At 32.8% G+C, this 20,432-nt stretch overlaps 1 protein-coding gene across 2 annotated transcripts; it reads right to left on the bottom strand.

Moving 5' to 3' along the window:
• Positions 1-502: 502 nt before the first annotated feature.
• On the bottom strand, positions 503-15,035 carry LOC148607583 (uncharacterized). 2 transcript variants are annotated; one of them, XM_088545592.1, is made up of 11 exons: positions 14,987-15,035; positions 14,056-14,118; positions 10,478-10,762; positions 9,548-9,814; positions 8,892-9,092; positions 8,283-8,366; positions 5,732-5,751; positions 3,271-3,436; positions 2,754-2,809; positions 2,497-2,566; positions 503-2,123 (listed from the first exon to the last, which is right to left on the bottom strand). In XM_088545592.1, the coding sequence occupies exons 1-11, from the start codon at positions 14,997-14,999 to the stop codon at positions 1,879-1,881; spliced, it is 1,470 nt and encodes a 489-aa protein (XP_088401718.1). In that variant the 5' UTR covers positions 15,000-15,035; the 3' UTR covers positions 503-1,878. The 2 variants fall into 2 exon arrangements, with proteins under 2 accessions (XP_088401718.1, XP_088401719.1); XM_088545593.1 differs by lacking the exon at positions 2,497-2,566 and having other exon boundaries at positions 2,031-2,210.
• Between the last annotated feature and the right edge of the window lie 5,397 nt (positions 15,036-20,432).

Here is a 20,432-nt window from a genome sequence, read left to right as displayed (position 1 = left end):
TAAATCATTATGCATGTTGTTTCAATTTAATGCTTTATCGTGAACACGAATCATCCAAAAACAGGTAAATAGGTGGCAAGATTATTAAGCAATGGTTTATAATGTTTGCATCGTTGGAAGCCAAGGTGTAAGACATTTTTGTAAAATATTGATTTTGTAAATATAGAAAATTATATTATGTCATTATATACCAGGACGTTGTTAAAATTTATGCGGAAGAAATAACTCGTATCAATTACATTTAACTGCATTTGATAAGATCAGCAAGATCTATGTTTTTATCAGGAATGTTATGTTTTTGTCGCGAAAAACCTTATTCCCGGGTGGAATACTTTCAAACTCCGAAATGACCTAAGCATAAAACAAATGACGTGATCTAGAATAAACATGAAATATTTTAATTAAATGATTGGTTGATTGATTGATTGGTTGTTAGGATTTAACATCCGAGCAGCAATATTTCAGCTATATCCAGGCCATGAACATGAAATGGATGATAAAATGAACTTCTATTCTATTCTTTATTGTACCAAATGCTATACAGCATATATATCAACTGACATGACAGAAGTAATGTATAGCAGACACGAAATTTTTAACACGTAAATTCAAGTTAATCATGTACATATAAATGAAATATAATAAACTACCAAGTAGTTTAGTAACATAGTACAACAATAACAAGTAAACCCTTTTTAAAGAAATTCACTCCGAATTTTAAATGCTATAAAATACTTGAAATAGACGATGAACATGAAATTATTATCAAATAAAAATTGGGATGGGACACAAGGACAATATGGTTGGCAAATTTTGATTTTTGCGGGAAATAGGGAGAGGCGTGTAGGGTAGGGCGATTTAGCCTCGTATGGCTGAGCCCAATGGTTCCTATTCTGATAAAATACCTTAACATGGGTTCTTTCTCCTGCAAGGAACGTGGCATCTATCTCCAAAACGTTGCATTGCTTTGGTTTGCGGTCAGGTTTTCTTTATTATGGCCTGACAACCCCAGTATGTAACATGCCAGGGGAATCCCATTCCACGACCAGGGGCACACAACCAAGTTCCTCTCAGGGCAGAGCACCCTAGCCCCTAGCCATGGTTCCGAGCACTATTAAAACCCGCACGGGGCTTGATTAAATGAAAAGATGATGTTTTTCTACATCCCCGTCTAGTTTTAATGTTTGAGAAAGTTAAGAGAAAACATTTTTTTTTCATTTTTGATCAAGCAATGGCCACTAGTATAAGTGTTCATTGTGCCCAGTGCATGCAACTTCCAAATTTAACATCTTATTCTCAGTGTTTGATTAAAACATTAAATAGTTATTTTTTTTTCAAAATGATTTCAGGGCTCATTGTGGCATACTTGAATCTTTTGTGTGAAGGAAGGCAACCCAAGCATTTTTCAAACAAGGATTTTCATTAAAAATATGCAATAAAAAAATCAAAATCGGACAAATATTTTAAAAAATGACTTTTTGGCATATGGTCCTCTTGTCCCCTTATAACTCAAAAACCGTATGAGGTACCTGAAATCTGACTGCAAAATGCAGGCACAGATTGTCATAATGACAAATTTTCACCAATACACACACACACACACACACACACGGGCGCGTACTCTAGTTTTAGTCGTTTTTTTTTTGGTGCTACATAGAGGGGTGGCCTTTTAAACCGAAATCGGTAGATGAGATCACGATTAGCATTGTGCCAATATTTCAATGACAATAATTATTACTGAGTTTTAAACGTTTTACAGGTTTTATTATGGAGACATTATTTATGTTGTTTTTGAAGTTATGTATTAAGCATTTATTAAAAAAAAAACGGTGATATACATTGTTAAAATTCAAGTGGTGTTTAAAATTGTCACAAAGTTCAATGATCTTCTTCGAGATTTTGATTCCTTACTCTCACCAATGATTGCATCTCCTCTAAAGTCATAAAAGCGTCATTGCCGTCGTTGTCGTTTTCGTCACTGGAGTCACTTTCAGGCAAAGGATCTGCTTTTAAAGCTAAATCAATATCTGCATATGGTGTGCGTCGATCATCTCCAATAATTATTTTTGACCCAGATGCATTACTGTTGATTTGGACGTTTGTGTAGTTCATACTTTGTTCCTCTAGAGAATGTTATTTTGAATGAAATATATATACTAGTCAAGGAGTACTCGCAGGCAAGTAATTTTCGCTAGCCGATTTTCCATATTCTACCGTGAAATAAATTCATTCCTAAAATTTCTGATATTAGCTGACAAAAATAAGCTATCATACAACAATTATCATTGAAGAATAAACTTTTGGTGAGATGATTTGCGAGAATTGCTTTTGTCTTGAAAATGGCGAGATAAAGTCTCTGACCAGTAGGTTTCGTCAGTTCATAGCATTAAAAACTTAAATTTAAACGAAATATTGTTGATAAAGTAATATACCTAGCATTATCATTTTTGCTTGATTCTTTTAGTTTTGTACATATGTTTTCAAACAATAACTTACTTTTAGTACATTTTTTTCCAGAAAGGAATACTGTCTTCGTGACACTGCAACGGAAATTATTTCGCTTAATCTATAAAAATCATAGTACATAATATAATCTTGTCATTATAAAAACTTTCTACATACATGAACTGATTGCGGCTTCGAAAACAAGTAATAAAACCGTGTCATTTTTAGAGAGAAGAAGCATAATTGTTTGAATTGACAAAAAGAATCGTTTGTAGTAACCTTGCATATGACACAAAAATATCAGTTACCTCTGGTTTATCTGAATGGACTGTCTCATTTTTCAAGGCTCCTCCTATGTCTCCACCTGATTTAATTAACCATGCAGAATAAGAACATACTTAAACAAAATTAAAATTTAAACCCTTCGTACAGACATTTTACGTCATGCAAACATACAAAATATGGTTAAAGCAATTTTAAAACATTAAGGCATGAAAGACCATTGTTTCAGAAAAAGTTTGTGCCTACAATATTTTAAATATAAGGCTTTTTCGAGGTTGCGATGCATTTGTTACGATTCTCTTTTTTAAAGGACGCTTACCCTACGGGTGCACCTGGTCCATGCTCCCAGTTTTTAGTGGAGTTGCTCATTTGCTTTTGTTACTTTGTATATATGATTTTAGTCACTTTATGTTCTTTGTTGTATGTGTCTGTTTTCCATGTCTGGTCTTTGTCACTTGTTTACATTCTTTTGATTACCGCTGTAACCTTGGTTTCTTTGATTACTTATAAATTGCAATAGAACTGTGATTTAAACATACATACGTTTTGGTTGCGAATAATGATTCCTTGATGGGCCTACAGAATAAGACACTTGTCCGTATGCAGTCTGCTGTCTTCTTTCAACAGACGAATATTCTTCTCTCTGTGATTCAATTAATACAATAGGGATTCCATGATTGATATTTGAGTTTTCATCTTCCATAGGCCGCTAGAAAAAAATTGTATAGATTTAAGAGCAAATATTACAACAGTATTCAACTGTCGATGATTAGAAAAAAAATCTTAAACAACGAATAAAATATAACTGGATATAATACTAGTAATAAAAAGAAACGAAATGACATTTTTGTCAGACAAAATATTCTAACGTTTTGTAGAAAATACATGAAATATTGACTTCTGTGTAAAACAATAACAAAAAAGCTTTTCATACAATGTTTTGACAACATACAGACGAATCAAGATAATTATCCGATTTTCAAATTTCCGGAATAATATAGCGGGATTATAATTAACCCGACATTATGTTCTTTTGATGATCAAGTATTCTTTGGGTATTGTATTTGACATTCAACGTGCGATTGTGCCTTCATAAAAGACTATTGAGCTGTCTGGACTTTAAGTCATTTTACAGCCTCATAAGTCGTCATTTGATAAACTTGTTTGCGTCAAACGAGCCTTGACTTAATCTTACTATACTCGGGGTCACAAAAATAAGACAATGTCAAAATTTGAATAAATATTTTCTACGACTTTATTTACACCTACCGTCGATTAAATTGTCTTAAATGACTTGCTCATTCGTTTAGCCAAACTGCTTCCACCTAAGTACTGTATCGTTTAATTCGGGTAAGAATTTAATTCTCGGTCCCAATATTTTCATTGTCTAAAGTCGGTCATGTTTACAGTGATCAGGTTGCTAGGAGATGTTGTATACGTTTAAATGGTTTGTCCAAAACACGAAGAACACAGAATGCATTTCGGCGTAATGTCGGATATTTCGGATTTATTCTACACGAATAAAGTACAATACCGAGAAGTTGATCAAGCAGACGATTGTCACCGAAATGAGTTCTCGACGGGAAGGTACGAACTTCGTTTGTAAAAAAAATCGTCCCGTAAAAACCAATATGGCGGATATTAGTATGGGATTTTCCCGTAAGGATTTGTTACGCACCATTTAAGCCAATAACCGACTCGATGGTACTAACACGTCATGCATATATGTGAACTATCTTCAAAATAAATAAAGGAGAGACAACTCTAGCGGTAAGTCTCGACAGTTTAAAAAAGCACAGCTTAAATTCAAAAAATGGGCTGTATGTGACTTGAAGTATACATGAAATGATTTGCGACGTCGGCATGCGTCATTCCACCCCGAACGATTCCTGCGTATTCGTGGTACATAAATTTAGGATAGTGTCCGACTTTGAAAACAGCTAATTGTTTATCTATTGCAGTAATCCAAAATATTGATATCAAACAATTTTAAAAACTATTGAACATGGCAAACTCCATGAGTGGACGGAAAAGTAACATTCCGGATTTTAGTATCTGAAAAAAAGATAAACAGATGCTTTTTTACTTTTTTGAAAAGAAATAAATCTTTATATACATATACAAAAAATACAAGTTACGGAAATTGTAACCTTGTATCATTTCTATTTATGACTAGTATACTTTCAGCTGTATTTTGAACTAGTGGTATACACGACAAATGACAGACAACGAGTTAAAACAATGACAGAAAACTTAAAGTTAATAAAAGCACTAACAAACAAATTACTTTAAGCAGAGATGAGATAAAATTAACTGCATTCACTTTCAAGATAAGCATCCGCTGCGAACAATAATCAGCCACATCATTGCAAACGGCATGTCCGGTATGTGAAGTGATATATACAGACAAGCAATATCGCTTTTTTCTTGCAGTTAATCAGACACAAGTTATAAATCGACAAAATACAATATATGATAAAAATATTTTTGATTCAAACCCTTGACATGAAAATAGAAAAATACGAGTACGAAATTGTTGTCTTTACTGTTACATTGACCTACTTTTTAAAAATCTATAAAACTTTATATTTGTATCATGATAAATGTATCTTTTCAACTTTTTCATATACTGACAAGTATAGTTTTTATTTTTACGTATGATGCCCCTTGTTTAAAGGTAAAAAAGGTAAATAAAATGTTAGTTAAAAGAAGTTTGCATCAGTCATAATGAAATAGAAATGAATATTGTTGTTATAATTTAGATATGTAAATCTTAATTCAAATTGTTAATGTCATGAAATATTTTATTATTTTCTTTCAAAATGCAGGTCATTTCAGCATCAGACTGACGAATTAATTAAAAATAAAGTGAACCAAGTATTATTTTAAACTTCCAAGTGACTTACTCGAAAACACAAAGAAAAAAAAACTTATGTTTTACATGTATTACATGCACGTTTCAAATATCATGATATAACTGAATAAGAAGAATATTTGTTTTTACCATCTTCTTTGAAACAATCCCTGCAAAAAAATCAATGTTTTTTTTCAAACAGATGTTAGTTTTGAATCAAAATATCATTTGCTGTAACTACTCTGAAACGACTTTATTTAGCAAAACGTTCATGATGCTAAGGGTCATATGGCAATATATGGCCCGATTGGTCGCCCTAAAAAAACATATAGACCGAAGCGTAGCTGAGGTCTATGGAATATGTGGGGCGACCAACCGGTCCATATATTGCCATTCGGCCAGATATAGCATGAACTATTACAAATATTACAAATAGAAATCGTAAAAGTATAATATTGCTAAATAGAAAAATAATTAAGTCCCAGAAATTAATTTTTACTTCCAATACATACTGAATATTACTTGTAAAGTTCTTAATCACTTATCTGCATAACATACATATTCCATCTCAACATGGTACTGCAATTTATCCAGAGACCAGCGGCCCATTGATGATAAGATTGGAACTTAATGTGACATTTTATACTAATTTTGACATGTTTTGTTCATCGTTTTATATATTTCTACCATAAAGTATAATGAAATATTGTGGTTGTGATAACAGGTGTTTAATGTAGCCTCAATAAAATCATTGATGATGCATATACAAAGGATATTGAACACGCTTTTAAGTAGTATCAATTATTATTCTTCTTTTCAGATGTCATAGTATGAACAAATGAGACACCAAAAGTCTACATTTCTCATTTTACTCAGAAGTTTGAATGGGTTTAAATACAATTAGCATTTAGGACAATCGTATTTCGTTCTGACACGCACAATTTTCATTTACACTCCATACATATTCATCATACAATTACGTTTTAGATATATATGGGTAACCAAAATTACCAAATACTAATCCGATCCATAATCAAGAAAAGTCCAAATTAAATTTTACAAAATAGAGTAGCTGGAACCGCAATGGTCCTAACACGATAGAGGCATTTCAAATAAAATGATGGGTTAAATCTAGTTACAGCATGCCAAATCTCCATAAGTGGCGTGAACACCGGTTGTGATTTAAAAGTATTTGCATGCTATAGTGCCATAATCGGTAAATCAATGGTTACATCAGCACCAAAAATAATTTACAAAAAACAATCATTGCTCATTGTTTTACACGAAACTGAGTATTTTTCAACCAAAGACTAATATCCGAAAAAAAGAATTTGGTAGGAGACGTATTTCCTCATACACTTGATTCAGGAGTCTGTTACGCAGATATTTATGGCGTTCATGGAAATCAGAGTCGTTAGCATTTGCTCTAGTGTAGCGTATCGTTTGTGAAATATACACACCTTATGCCGGAGATGAAGGTTTGCTGCAGCGATAAGGAAATCTATAATTTTAAAACTTAAGTTTGTTTGTTTGTTGGGGTTTAACGTCCGAACAGCAATATTTCAGCTATATTTAGACGATGAACATGAAATGGATGATAAAATGAACATGAAGTGGCTAGGGTTCTGAGCACTATTTAGTCGCCTTTTACGACAAGCTTAACGCTGCTGCAGGCCTATTCTTTTGACACCCGGACCTGCACGGGGCTTAAAACTTAAGTCATCTTTTTTATCATAAATCTTAGAACAGGAATTACCACTGTTGTATAATTCAAGATGTAGGTAAAAAAAGATGCCGAATAAGCTGTTTCTGTAGTCACCTTTGTCTCAAGAACAGGTGGATATATTGATGGTAACCATTTACCGAAAGAAGGGTAGTTCATGGACAATACAAACTGTATGTGAAATTTATAGATATGACATCTTTGATACTTTTTTTTAATTCTTTACAAGGTTATATAAGTCTCATATGATTACAAAGAACAGATCGGCTAGGAGAAGAGCACAATTAATGCCCATTGGAATGCCAACATGTTGCTGAAAAAAAACTTCAAAATGTGACAAATATGTTGCCAATGACGACATCCAGTATGTGGCCAACTTGTTTTTCTTTGCAGCACACTTAACCCTTTTGAGATGTCTTAGAACAAAATATATGGATTTGTAACCTAAAAAATCATAATTTCTCGAATCAGAAAAAAAGATTTATAAATAAGTCCTTCTAAACGAGATTTCAATTTATTACGTGGCAATATAGTGTCAAGAGTTGTGAAGTCAAATGTTTTAAGAGAGCTTAGTTCCGAGAAACTACGGGATTTTAGGTTTTCAAGTAAACCTTTAGAAGTTTTGAGTATGTATCCACATGAGATAAATGCCACTGCGAGAGTAGGTGGTATTGCAACTAGTTTGTTGTCAATCTTTCACTGCGGCCAATATCTTTATAAGGTGAAATGACATCTCCTTCGTGCAGCAAGCCGAACATCCATCTACATACCTTTCCTTGTATGAATTCTTTTGCATTTTAGGAATCCAGTACAAGTAAGGTAAGTGCGCACATTTTGTTTCAATGAAGTACTACCTCCAATTCTTTGATAAGGCAATTCAGGTAATAGGCTTTACAAAAAAATATAATATTCTTTGACGCGTTGTCCGCAGGGTTTCATTCATATAAAAAACCGTAGTTTGATACCTATCATAGTTACCTTGAATGTGTAAGCATAGAAGAACACAGAAAGCAAGCACAACTATTCCAGAGACAGCAGTTATGGCGTACAAAACACCCTGCACTGATAAGAATATGAAAAATATGATTAAGTATGTTTAGATGAACATAAAAAAGTCATTGTTATATAATTTTTATTATCAATCCACTGTTTGTCAAAAAACAACATTACATACAGTTAGTTATTTATAATGAACTAAGTATATAATGTAGAGGGGACTGTATTTGTTTGAAAGTTTTCTTCATTTAGATAACGATGACTCGTACGGAAATAATCACAAAATGTAACAAGTGCGGAAAACATTTGTCATGTTTAGTTGGTCAGATGATACTCATGCTAATATCATATATGATTCATCACACACATGACTCTGACTAACATTAATCATATGCAAACGATTTTCATAATTGGCTATCCGTTTTAACATTCATATATGATCGGAAACGACGACTTTTGTCCTCTAAGAGTATTGGTGTCCGCATTGTTAGTAATTGTTTGATTAAATATATTTATTATACTTTCTTAAACTTGTGTATCTGCTACGCAAACTGAATTCATTTCAAACACTGAAAATAAATAATATCATACCTTGAACGTTTGTTTCCACGTCTTTATCCACAGAACACACAATATTTTCAAGAGATTGATTTGTCCAGTTTGGGATGTAAAAAGCATTGTCGGTGTAGAAAACCTGCATGTTATTTTTACAGGACGTGTTGTTACATTTACACAAAAGCTTCAATGGTTCTTCTTCACAATCTCTTACATTCAACTCTGAAGCAATAAGCCCTAGGATAATATATTAAAAAAAAAACTTTAAAAAACAATTTGCAGGATACACATGTATAATGTATGTAAAAATTTGTCAATTTAAATTCATTTCTATCTAATCTAGATACTAATTCCGAATTTATGAATCACACATTTATATGTTTGTTGTTTGTTTGTTGGGGTTTAACGTCCGAGCAGCAATATTTCAGCTGTATTCAGACAATGAACATGAAATGGATGATAAAATGAACATGAAATGAAAAAAAGAAAGGATGGGTCACAAGGATAATAGGGTCGACAAATTTTGATTGCCACTGGAAAAAGGTGGGATGGGTAAGGTCGGGCAATTTAGCCTTTTAACACCCGGACCTGCACGGTGCTCACACATTTATAGAATAGAAATTTAAAACAGAAGATAACCATTCTTAATTACTATAGACCTTAAATGTACAATAAAATGAATAAGAACTTACATGTGGTATTGAGAATGAAAGTTTCATTTAAGCTACAGGTTTGTTCATTCATAAGCAAGCATTTATAAACTGATAGAGTTCCGATTACTGATGATTGTTTACTGTCAATTCTATTCAATGACAATATGCCATTCAATGTTTTTACTTTCTCAGGAATCACAACTTCTGGTTTAGTCTTTGTACAAACCAATCCAAGTGTGCCTTCATTTAAATCCTCCGAGGTCTTTACAACGTTTCCTGTGAATATTTCAGTTTCTGGTGGAGTCCCTTTATGGTAAAAATTAAATTAGTGCTAAACTAGTGTTTAAATTATCACTATACATGATTAATTACGTATAAAATGGCAATATGTCTTATATTTTTTTTCCAAAAAAAGTCAAAATAAGCTAAGTCACTTGCATGTTTTATTATACAAAATATTTATCTTTATTTTTAGTTTTCCTTCCTTTAAACAGAAAAGATTTTTTATTCCTGATACTGTTTATTATACGTGTACATGTATCTCATATACGCGTTTTTTAATATCGCTAAGCAAGAATTGAAATAAACTGACAAATGACTTTTTTCTCAACCTACATTCAAACTTTTAATGTAGACGTGAGGAAAGAAAAGCTATGAATGTATAATTGAAGAATACATCATTGTAAATCATTGTTATATACATTACAGAAAGCAAAGCAAGAAAAAGTAATTCTCATATTTTAAATTTGTTAAAAAATACATAAAAACCATTTTATTAACGCATTGTTGTACAACACACAATAAGGAGTTATTGCATGAATATTGAGACTTATTATTACTAGTTGTATTCATTTTACTACTACTGGAGATCTAGACAGTATTATTCATGCAATTACCCCTATATTATTTTCATATTTAAAGTTTTGATGCTGGTGTTTATGAAGGTTAAAATCGCACGACATTACTCACGACAAAGCTTAAGATTTATACGCTTCATACGTCCACCAATTTGGCATATATAAATCCCTGCATCTAATATTGTGAAGTTCCTTAATAACAGTGTATGAGTATCGAGGCTATTATTTCTAATGCTGTATTGTGTCATCTTAGTTAATTTTATTTTGCCAAGTACTACAACGTTGTCATTGTGAGGATCAGTCCATGTTGATATTGTTGATGAATATGGACAATGTAACTCGATATCCGTATATTCCCTAGCAAAAACCATCTCTGTTTCGTTGCATTGAACAAACCCTGAAGAACATGCACATGAAAAACATCATACCGTTTTTTTTTAAATAAAAAATTACATCTATGGAAAGGATTTTTATTGAAACCGATCCGTGCAACAAAAATTGCGACCCGTGCAGGACCGGGTGTTATAAGAATAGGCCTGCAGCACCGCTAAGCTTGTCGTAAAAGGCGACTAAATAGTGCTCAGAACCCTAGCCTGGGGCTAGGGCGGTCTGCCCACAGAACAACTGGGATGTGTGCCCCAGGTGGTGGAATGGGGTACCCCTGGCGTGTTACATGCTGGGGTTGACAGGCTACAATACGGAAAACCTGACCGCAAACCATAGTGGTGCATCGTGTTGGGAAAGATGCCACGTTCCTCGCACGTTAAAGAACCCTACTGTGGTATTCTCCCGGAGTTGGAACCATAGGGCTCCGCCATAGGAGACCAAATTGTCCGGCCCTACCCACCTGTCCCTATTCCCAGTGGCAATCAAAATTTGTCGACCCCATTGTCCCTGTGTCCCATCCTTTTTTTTCATTTCATCATCATTTCATGTTCATTTTATCATCAATTTCATGTTCATCGTCTGAATATAGCTGAAATATTGCTGCTCGGACGTTAAATCCCAACAAACAAACAGCAACAAAAATTGCGATCGGTCATCGATAACCGATCACTTTCCGATCAGTCACCTATCCGTCAAACTGATCCATGAAACTGGTGATTACATCACGTAACCACAGAGCGGTCAAGGTTTTTACGGTTTTCGTTGTTTTCTTTGTCAATTTTACTCATATTTATATATTGAAATAGATTTAAACATCAATTTATATTTTATCACATTTCTGTTATTTTAAACAAATGATCCTCCATTTTACATTACAAAACTGCGGTCAGATCGATCAGCGGTCATCGGTTATCGATCCGTCAGCGATCAATCAGACAGCGGTCATCGATCCGTCAAATCGTTGCGGACTGTATACATATGTACGAGTGGTTCGTATAACAAATATATTCAAAGGAGTATTTCTTCTTTGATCTTAAAAAACATTCGTTTTTATATAATGAAACACGAATTAACAGAATATTCAGATCGCAGTTCTCTTCGGGGGTCCTTTTCACAAAAAATCGTAAGTGTAAAATTAGTCGTAAGTTATGACGTCATAGTAAATCAAACTACTGTGACGTCATAATTTACGACCAATTTTACTCTTACGATTTTTTTGTGAAAAGGGCCACTGCTTATAATGGATAAATATGCAATACCACGTATCATTTTAATCGACCGTCAAATGTCTGTAGTCAAAATGGTGTGGCGCTGCTGTTTGTGTCGACGTTGTCGTTTGTATCGTCGTCTGTAGACAGCTGGTTTCGTGTGATAACCTGAGTATAATCAGATAATCTGGTCAAAGTTTTTAACCGGGCGCCAAAGTACAAAAGGCAGATTCGTATATTTTTTGCGATATAGATATATAAAGCCGATCCGAGGACCGGCAAAAAAACGTACGTTTCATAAAATTAAGCGCATCAAAACTACAACTATTTAATGTTTAAAGGAAAATATAATCTTTGCTTTAAGTTTCCTATGAAAAATCATACCCATCTTAAGAAAAAAAATGATGCGCTTTCATTAAATTCACAAGGCTATGCAAAATTCGAAATATTTAATATGAATATAGAAAGCCATCGTTTAGAACTCTTCTACCAGAAGGAATCGATGGTGTTGACCATAATTAGGTATTGATTTATACCCATAGCTTCCGATTGGATCCTAACGTCACTAAGTCGGTTTGGCAAATACCAGTACTGCATAGTAATACAAAGAATATTCCGTAAATATTTCTGCATGTCTGTTTTTTGTTAGTCACCAAAAAAAACGTACCATCTTGTCAAGCTTTGTATTGCATAAATTATCAAAGAGGACAAATTTTAAAGTTTTTTTGACCGACAAGAAAAACACTTTCGAAAGCAGACATTAGATTTTCCTCAGAAATACAAGTCTTCCAGCTGCAAATCCCGTCGTTCATTTTTTTCTGCCATTTCCTTTCACGTTGTACCTCAATCTCCTCTTCTTTGTATTCCTGCTCGAATATACACGGAAAACCTCATAAACTATCATTTTCTCGTAAATCGTAACTAATTACCTATTTACTTTCACTTTGAAACGAATTTCGTGTCGTCAGGATTCAATTGATCATGGTGGCGTTCATATGGGCGAGAAATTCAATTTCTCTTATTATATATCGTGATTAATTTGTTTAAAAAAGGCCATTTACTTTTTTTTATTCAATTTTTATGAAAAATTGACAGATTTTCCTATAATAACCCTAGCTGTATTGTAAAATTGGTCATAAAAGGGCATTAAACAATTAACCTATCGTAATTAAGTTAAAAACTGTATCAAAAGGTTCCATTCCACCATGTGCAATATGGAAATGGTTGGAGTGATAACAATACCCGTGAAGGCATAAAGCAAAATAAATGGAACAAAAAGATATTTTTCTTAAAATGATTTCGGTGACAGTGGATTACTATTTAATTATACTTAAGTCCTTAACAATAAAGGACATAATAGATTTTCATGGTGTGGTCCTTATACGAGGTGCCTAATAAGATTTATTTGCAAACAAAAACTAGTCAAAAATCAGCATTTTTAAAACTTTGTATCAATTACATACTTCATATATCGAACCGCCGAATTATTTTTTTCTGATTAATTTCAGTCTGGTCAGAATCTGTTAAAGCATTTAATAAAAAAAAATCCATATTAAGATCTATATCAAGCTTGAATGTTACAATACTTGTCACAATTGTTCATGTTTTGACGTAAGTGATATACACGTGGTATCGAGCTGCACAGTGCGAAGAATTTAATTTATCATTGCAAGCTGCATTTGATTAAAGCGCTTATAAAATTGTCATTTGTTCATTTTCTGCCACAAAATTTGAAAATTAGTTTAGTTGGAAAATTTTCTTAATTGCGTACAATTCCAAGCAAGCTAAGAATATTCTTAGAATAAGGATTTGTTTTAATATTTTGGCGCCATGTCTTGGCCATATATTTTTTTGGATTATTTTATGTTCAGGTCTTAATTCGACTCGGTTATTTTAACAATATAAGATGTCACTCGGCTTGTGTTTGAAAGAATGCTCCTAATTTTTCCAATTAACAATAAAATTGCGCTACATATATTTTTTATCTACACACGCTCTTTGTCGCTAATTTGTATTATTATCACGATTTTTTTTTATTTTGACGTATTCTTGAACATTTTAAACTCAAACCAATCAAAACTGACCACTTACTTACCCCAAAATATCAAAACAATTAGAATCATGATTATCGTGGCCTTTAACTGAATGTTTAAAATGTCTACAATGAAATGAAAGATGGAGATACGTTAAATATATTATATATTCGCAAAATAAAATTCTGAAATTCTTTGAATGATGTTTTGAGTAAACTATTTCAATACGAATTCAAAGCACATATTTAATTAGGTCTACAGGCAAGTATAAGATTAAACACTTTTTAAAGACTTTATCGAGGTGTAAAATTGGAGTATTCACTTATAAAAAAAAGTCATTTTTGTGAGTGATTGGTGCGATTTTACAATTCCATAAATTTGGAGAGAATAAACGGTGTTTTATCCTTATAAATTCTATTCCAAACTATCTGAACTTTATATTTATAGGGTTTTTGTTTTTTTTTGCAGACGACTCTGATTCAGTATAAGTAGCACCCGAAATTTACTTTACAAATGGGGACATTCAAATTACACCGTAATATAATTTTCAAACTGATAGTTAGGCTATCAGACTTATTCTTACAACATTGTTTTCATGGAATTTACACTGTTGAAAAAACTGTCATCGCCGAGGTCGTAAAAAAATCGTATTGCACGATAATGTTAACTGGGTTGTAATCATATACATGTACAGTGCAGACAAATAATAAAGTAGCTGGACAAAAAACTAATATAGTCAACACATATTTCACAATAGAAAAAAGAGCAGATATGTTGAAACGAAATAGATGCAACGCTGTGACAGCGTATACCTTTAACTCAAAGTTGTAGGTACTTTTATTTCATCGATTACTTAAAGGTCTTTAAGAAGTGTAAACACACCGAAACAAGTTCTGAAAGGCCTCTACAAAATAGAAATAGAAGTGCACAATGTCAATTAAAAATATAGTGCACGTACATGTCTTGCAATTGAATAAATTGATGAAAACTTACTATAACCCTTCATTATCAATTTTGTGCGGAACAGTTAATTATACTATCAGGAAACACTTTTGAGGAAGTAATTGTTTTTTTTTCGATTAAAGTTCACGCTTTAGTTTATAATTATATATAGTTCGTGGAAAATAAATACAAAGTTCGGCAAATATAGATAAAGAAATACTTTTTCTATACAATGTAAATATGTAAACAAAATCTATATGTATCTGTAAAAAAAAAGCATTTAGGTCTTTACCACAGTAATTCTTATTAAGCAGAGCAGGCAACACATATTTTAGACCATACTTTTATAAAAATGGAACATGGATAAAAAATAATGTAAAACAATAGGAAATTGCAGCGCTTAATAAAAATTACATATTTAGAATAGGAAAACTGAAAATAAAAGAAAACTAATACGTCATACTTCAGCAAAACAGCGATAAACAGATTATTTAATTTTCAAGTCGATATAATTGACGTAAAATTGATTTTTAAATATACTCACAATTATTCTATTTGTTTTATTTTCTAAATTATTGACCAAACTTTACGACAAACGTGATGACTTTTCATTCAGAATTGTCAACTTTCCTTTCATCTGTGGCAACATCCCTTCGGCTCCTGCGTATGGAGTGTTCATATCACAACTCATACGTTATGCCAGAGCTTGCCGAAACTACGCGGACATTTTGTATCGGGCTAGAACTCTAACGAATTGACTTCTGGAACAGGGTCATGTTGCTACAAGATTGAAGTCATCACTGCAGAAGTTTTATGGTCGTCATCATGAACTCGTGGATCGTTATGGTGTATCCATCAGCACCATGAAAACTGATTTATTCAACGGGTCATAGTTTTCCTCTCCTCGTTTGTCTACCCCGGACTTGACTTTTTATGAGCAACTCGGCGGGTGTTTCTAGAAAAGCAGAGAACGCTTACCCTACCGGTGCACCTGGTCCATGCTCCCAGTTTTTAGTGGAGTCCGAGTTGCTCATTTACTTTTGTTACTTTGTATGTATGATTTTAGTTACTTTATGTTCTTTGTTGTGTATGTCTGTTTTCCATGTCTGGTCTTTGTCCCTGGAATACATTCTTTTGATTACTGCTATATCCTTGGTTCCCTTGATTATTCTTTTTATAATAAATAACTAATTGTTTGGTTACAGAATTGCCCGACCTTACCCATCCCCCCTTTTTCCAGTGGCAATCAAAATTTGTCGACCCTATTATCCTTGTGACCCATCCTTTTTTTTCATTTCATATTCATTTTATCATCCATTTCATGTTCATTGTCTGAATATAGCTGAAATATTGCTGCTCGGACGTTAAACCCCAACAAACAAACAAAACAAAACTTTAATTTAAGACTTTCTTTTATGTAGCCAACTTTAACATTCTCGCTTTTCCATCTTTCATGTTTCAATTGCCGGTGAAATGGAAGAAAATATGAAATTCCGATAATTTCCCATGTTATGAAAAACTCATTATTGTCAATTGAAACTGAAAAGTACATGCATGAAATGAACAGGCATGTTGAATACATCGATATATAAAACACAAGTACCCATCATGTGTTTTTTACATCGATTATATGCTAAAAAATAACATTTTTCCTCAAGTTGAGGTATTCTTTTCATGGGTGGGGGCGGCAATTTTTTACTTGATTGGGCTTGAAAAAGTTCAAATACTTATTACTTAGGCGCTTTAGAAAGCTAAAACACTATATAATTGTACTTAAATATATCAAAGCTTGTTTGAAGTATGGTACTTAAACAGAATGCCAATTATAGGTGAAATGGAAAAAAATATGAAATTCCGAAATTTCCTCTTTTCATAAAAAATATTGCCATATTGAAACTGAACAATACGCGCCTGAAATGAGAATTTATGTTTGATGCATGAAAAATTAAACCAAGCATGTCTATTTTACACTGATAATATGCCAACAATTAACATTTTATTTCATTTTTTTCATGGATATGGGTTGCAATTTTTCACCTTACTTGACTTAGAAAAGTTCAAATATTCATTACTCATTTAGAATCTAAAACACTATATTTTTGAACTTTGTCACACAAAAGCTTGTTTAATCGACGGTATTCTGAAAACATTGAAATAACGGGTGATGTAGAAGAAATTTTTGAAATTCTTTTTTTGTACGATTTTACTGTAATTGTAACCCCAAAAAGAAAATCTAAGCGCCTGAATTAATCAGATATGTTGGGTGCATTATTATCTTAACTATGAATGCCTGCAATATGAGTTTTACGGTATCGTTATGCTGTGAATGAGGATTCTGTTTGATACTGAGACCAGTACAAAAAATACCAGTTTTATAAGAGTAGGGGTAATATTTTTAATATTTTTGATATTTGTTCTTGAAAATTATTTTTTCCTTAGTTTATTTATGTAGAAAATTGAATCATCTATCGAATGATACCAAACTTGAGACGTTCAAGTTTAGCAATAGCTTGTAGAGTCGAATTTATGTGAATTTTTACGGAAAAATCGAAAATCCCAAAAATTCGTCAAAAGAACACCAAAAGTATTAATGGTGATAGTACTAAACAGAAATTACCAAATAAGCCATTTTTTACTGAAGCATAAGTACTTTAGGGGTTTGATATGGAAAAATAAATCTATTTGAGCGATTTTTCGGTTGGGTAGGGGTACATTTGTTTTCATTTTACCCCAAAAACCCCCAAACCCCAAGTGTTACCGCAACTTTCTTGGTACTGTTGTAAAGCTGAGACATTGAGCTATAAGATGTTTTATATATATATTACTTTACTTTGTTTTATAGAAAGGAGTTCGAAGAACAAAAACGTGAAAAATGGATTTTTGCCTCATCCAGGTATAAAAAGTACAAAAATGCTTCAGTATATTTTTTTGGCGACAAAAAGATTCGTAAATGGGAGGTATAAGGGTACCTGAAAATCATATTTTGGTTGATAATTGGGGGGGGGGCATTGGGTGTGGGTATAAGGGTACCTGAAAATCATATTTTGGTTGATAATTGGGGGGGGGGGGCATTGGGGGTGATCTCAGCCCACGTACTATTACAGTTTCAACCGAACATTTTAACTGTTTCTATTTAGAAAAGGTGAAAGCTTTTATTTAACATTTCAACTGAATTTATCACTTGAAGAACTTTCTTTAGTCCACAGTTAGCCTATTTGTTCTGTGGGTCGCATTTTGTTTTCGTTTACTGCACACTTTAGGCCTCGTTTTCCCAATAAGGCTGTGCAAGGATAATAAAAATAAGCCGATTTCCCTAAACTTTTATTATTTCGAATTGCAACTACTATAACACTGTAAGATAATGCAACACTTACTCAATAATATTATCCTCATTCATATGTTATTTGTAAAAAATTGTATCGTACATTGTAATTAGTTGGATTTTTTTTTGGTTTTTTTTAAATTTTTTTTTGGTGTTTTTTTTCTTTTTGTTGGAATCATGTTTATTTATTATTGATGATACTGATATCATCTTATTTCTGATAAAAATCAAACGCCTCCTCTTTCACGTATCGGAAACGCAGAGTTTGGTGACAAAATGGTTCTGCTCAGTAAGTAATTCAACTGCCTATAAAAAAAAGGCAAATGCGCAGACTTATTGTTTCACTTGCCAAAGATGTAAAAATATGCAGGCCAATATTTTATCTATAACCATTATTACAAAAATCGTATTTATATTCACGTGTTTTACGACAGTATTGTATCCATAAAGATGTGATCAATTCCTTCAAGATAAAAACTTTTGTGTATCCTGAGGTTACTAGGAAGTACACTGTCTTCCCTTCGTCGACCTAAGTGTACTATATTTCGAAATACTCTCTTTGGCCCCTAATTTCAGAATTGTTGGGCTATAGCTCCCAAATCAATACTAACCTTCTTGTGGTTAGAAATTTTGTTTTACAAAGGTCCATCTACTAACATTCAAATTTTGCCATAAAAACCGGTTTTCCTTCCTTCAATCATCTTATTTTGATTCGGTTGTAAAAAGCAGTTGTCAGCTACATGCTGGGAATTAATTTTATATTCGAGATCACTCAGAGAGTAATCATGGGAACCAAGATTCTAGCAGAAATTAAAAGAATGTAATCCAGGGAAAAAGACCAGAGATGGGAAACAGACAAACACAACAAAGAACATAAAGTAACTTAAATAATACATACAAGGTAATGAAAGTAAATGAGCAACTCGGACACTAAAAAGTGGGAGCATGGACCAAGTACACCGGTAGGATAAGAGTCCTCTGCTTTTCTAGAAACACCCGCCGAGCTGCTCATAACTATAGCACGTTGAACAAATCAGTTTTGATGGTGCAGATGGATACACTGTAAGAAAGATAATAAAGTCAATCCAATTAAATGTCATGTATATAATGCGCGTGAGTTAAATTTTGATAAATTATAGATACTGAAACGAAAGAGTCCGAAACAAGAGCCATATGAAACACAAAAAAACTCGATGTAAGTGAGAAAAAAACTATGCCTCCGATAACAGCGTCCTATAAATACTTTCTAGAAGCAATCAAAATTTGTTGACCCCATTACCCTTTTGTCCATTCCTTTTTTATATTTCATCATCATTCAATGTTCATTTTGTCATCCATTTCATTTTCACCGCCTGAATATAACTGAAATATTGCTCCATAAACACCAACAATCACTCAATCAATCTTTAAGATAAGTGATATAACGTGTAATTAAAGTTTAGCTATGCGTTACAGGGGTGTGATAAAAGGATAATTATGCGATACAACGGTGTGATATAGAGTATGACGTCATAATTTTTATACGCGTCAAACATTTTTCATTTAAACTTTATTTGATATTCAAATTACGACTTACAAATATATATCAAAGTAAACTTTTTTCTCTTCATGTGTCTTATAAAAGTAATATAACAATGTGAAGTATTTTGTAAAGTTTTCAAAACTATTTCAATTTAAGGTATAACATATGTACATGTAGTATTTCAATTAATCAAAGCGATTGACTGTTTCTGTTTAAATCTACCACCTTCAGATAGATGATCTCTGTTGGTACAAGTTCGATAGATCGGTCACATAATTTTAAACAACTTACGCTAGTCCAGTTCATTGAGGTCAGAACATTTTCGTTACTCACAGTCAATAAATTAAAGGTTGATAAGGCCATAGTTATATGAACTGTAACATTGATCCAAAGTACAAAACACTTGCGCATGACTTGATTCTAAAGCAAATTTAGTCATTCATAAGGACATATATCAGAAACGTTTCATTCATTGTTCATTACCCTACCGGTGCACCTGGTCCATGCTCCCAGTTTTTAGTGGAGTCCGAGTTGCTCATTTACTTTTGTTACTTTGTATGAATGATTTTAGTTACTTTATATTCTTTGTTGTGAGTGTCTGATTTCCATGTCTGGTCTTTGTCCCTGGATTACATTCTTTTGATTACCGCTAT

The sequence above is a fragment of the Perna viridis genome, chromosome 9, assembly GCF_037379345.1.
Source record: "Perna viridis isolate PV_CMFRI_1.1 ecotype Kerala chromosome 9, ASM3737934v1, whole genome shotgun sequence".
NCBI lineage: Eukaryota > Metazoa > Mollusca > Bivalvia > Mytilida > Mytilidae > Perna > Perna viridis.
Note: the sequence above shows the minus strand (reverse complement) of the source record. Positions and strands in the feature narration are given on the sequence as shown.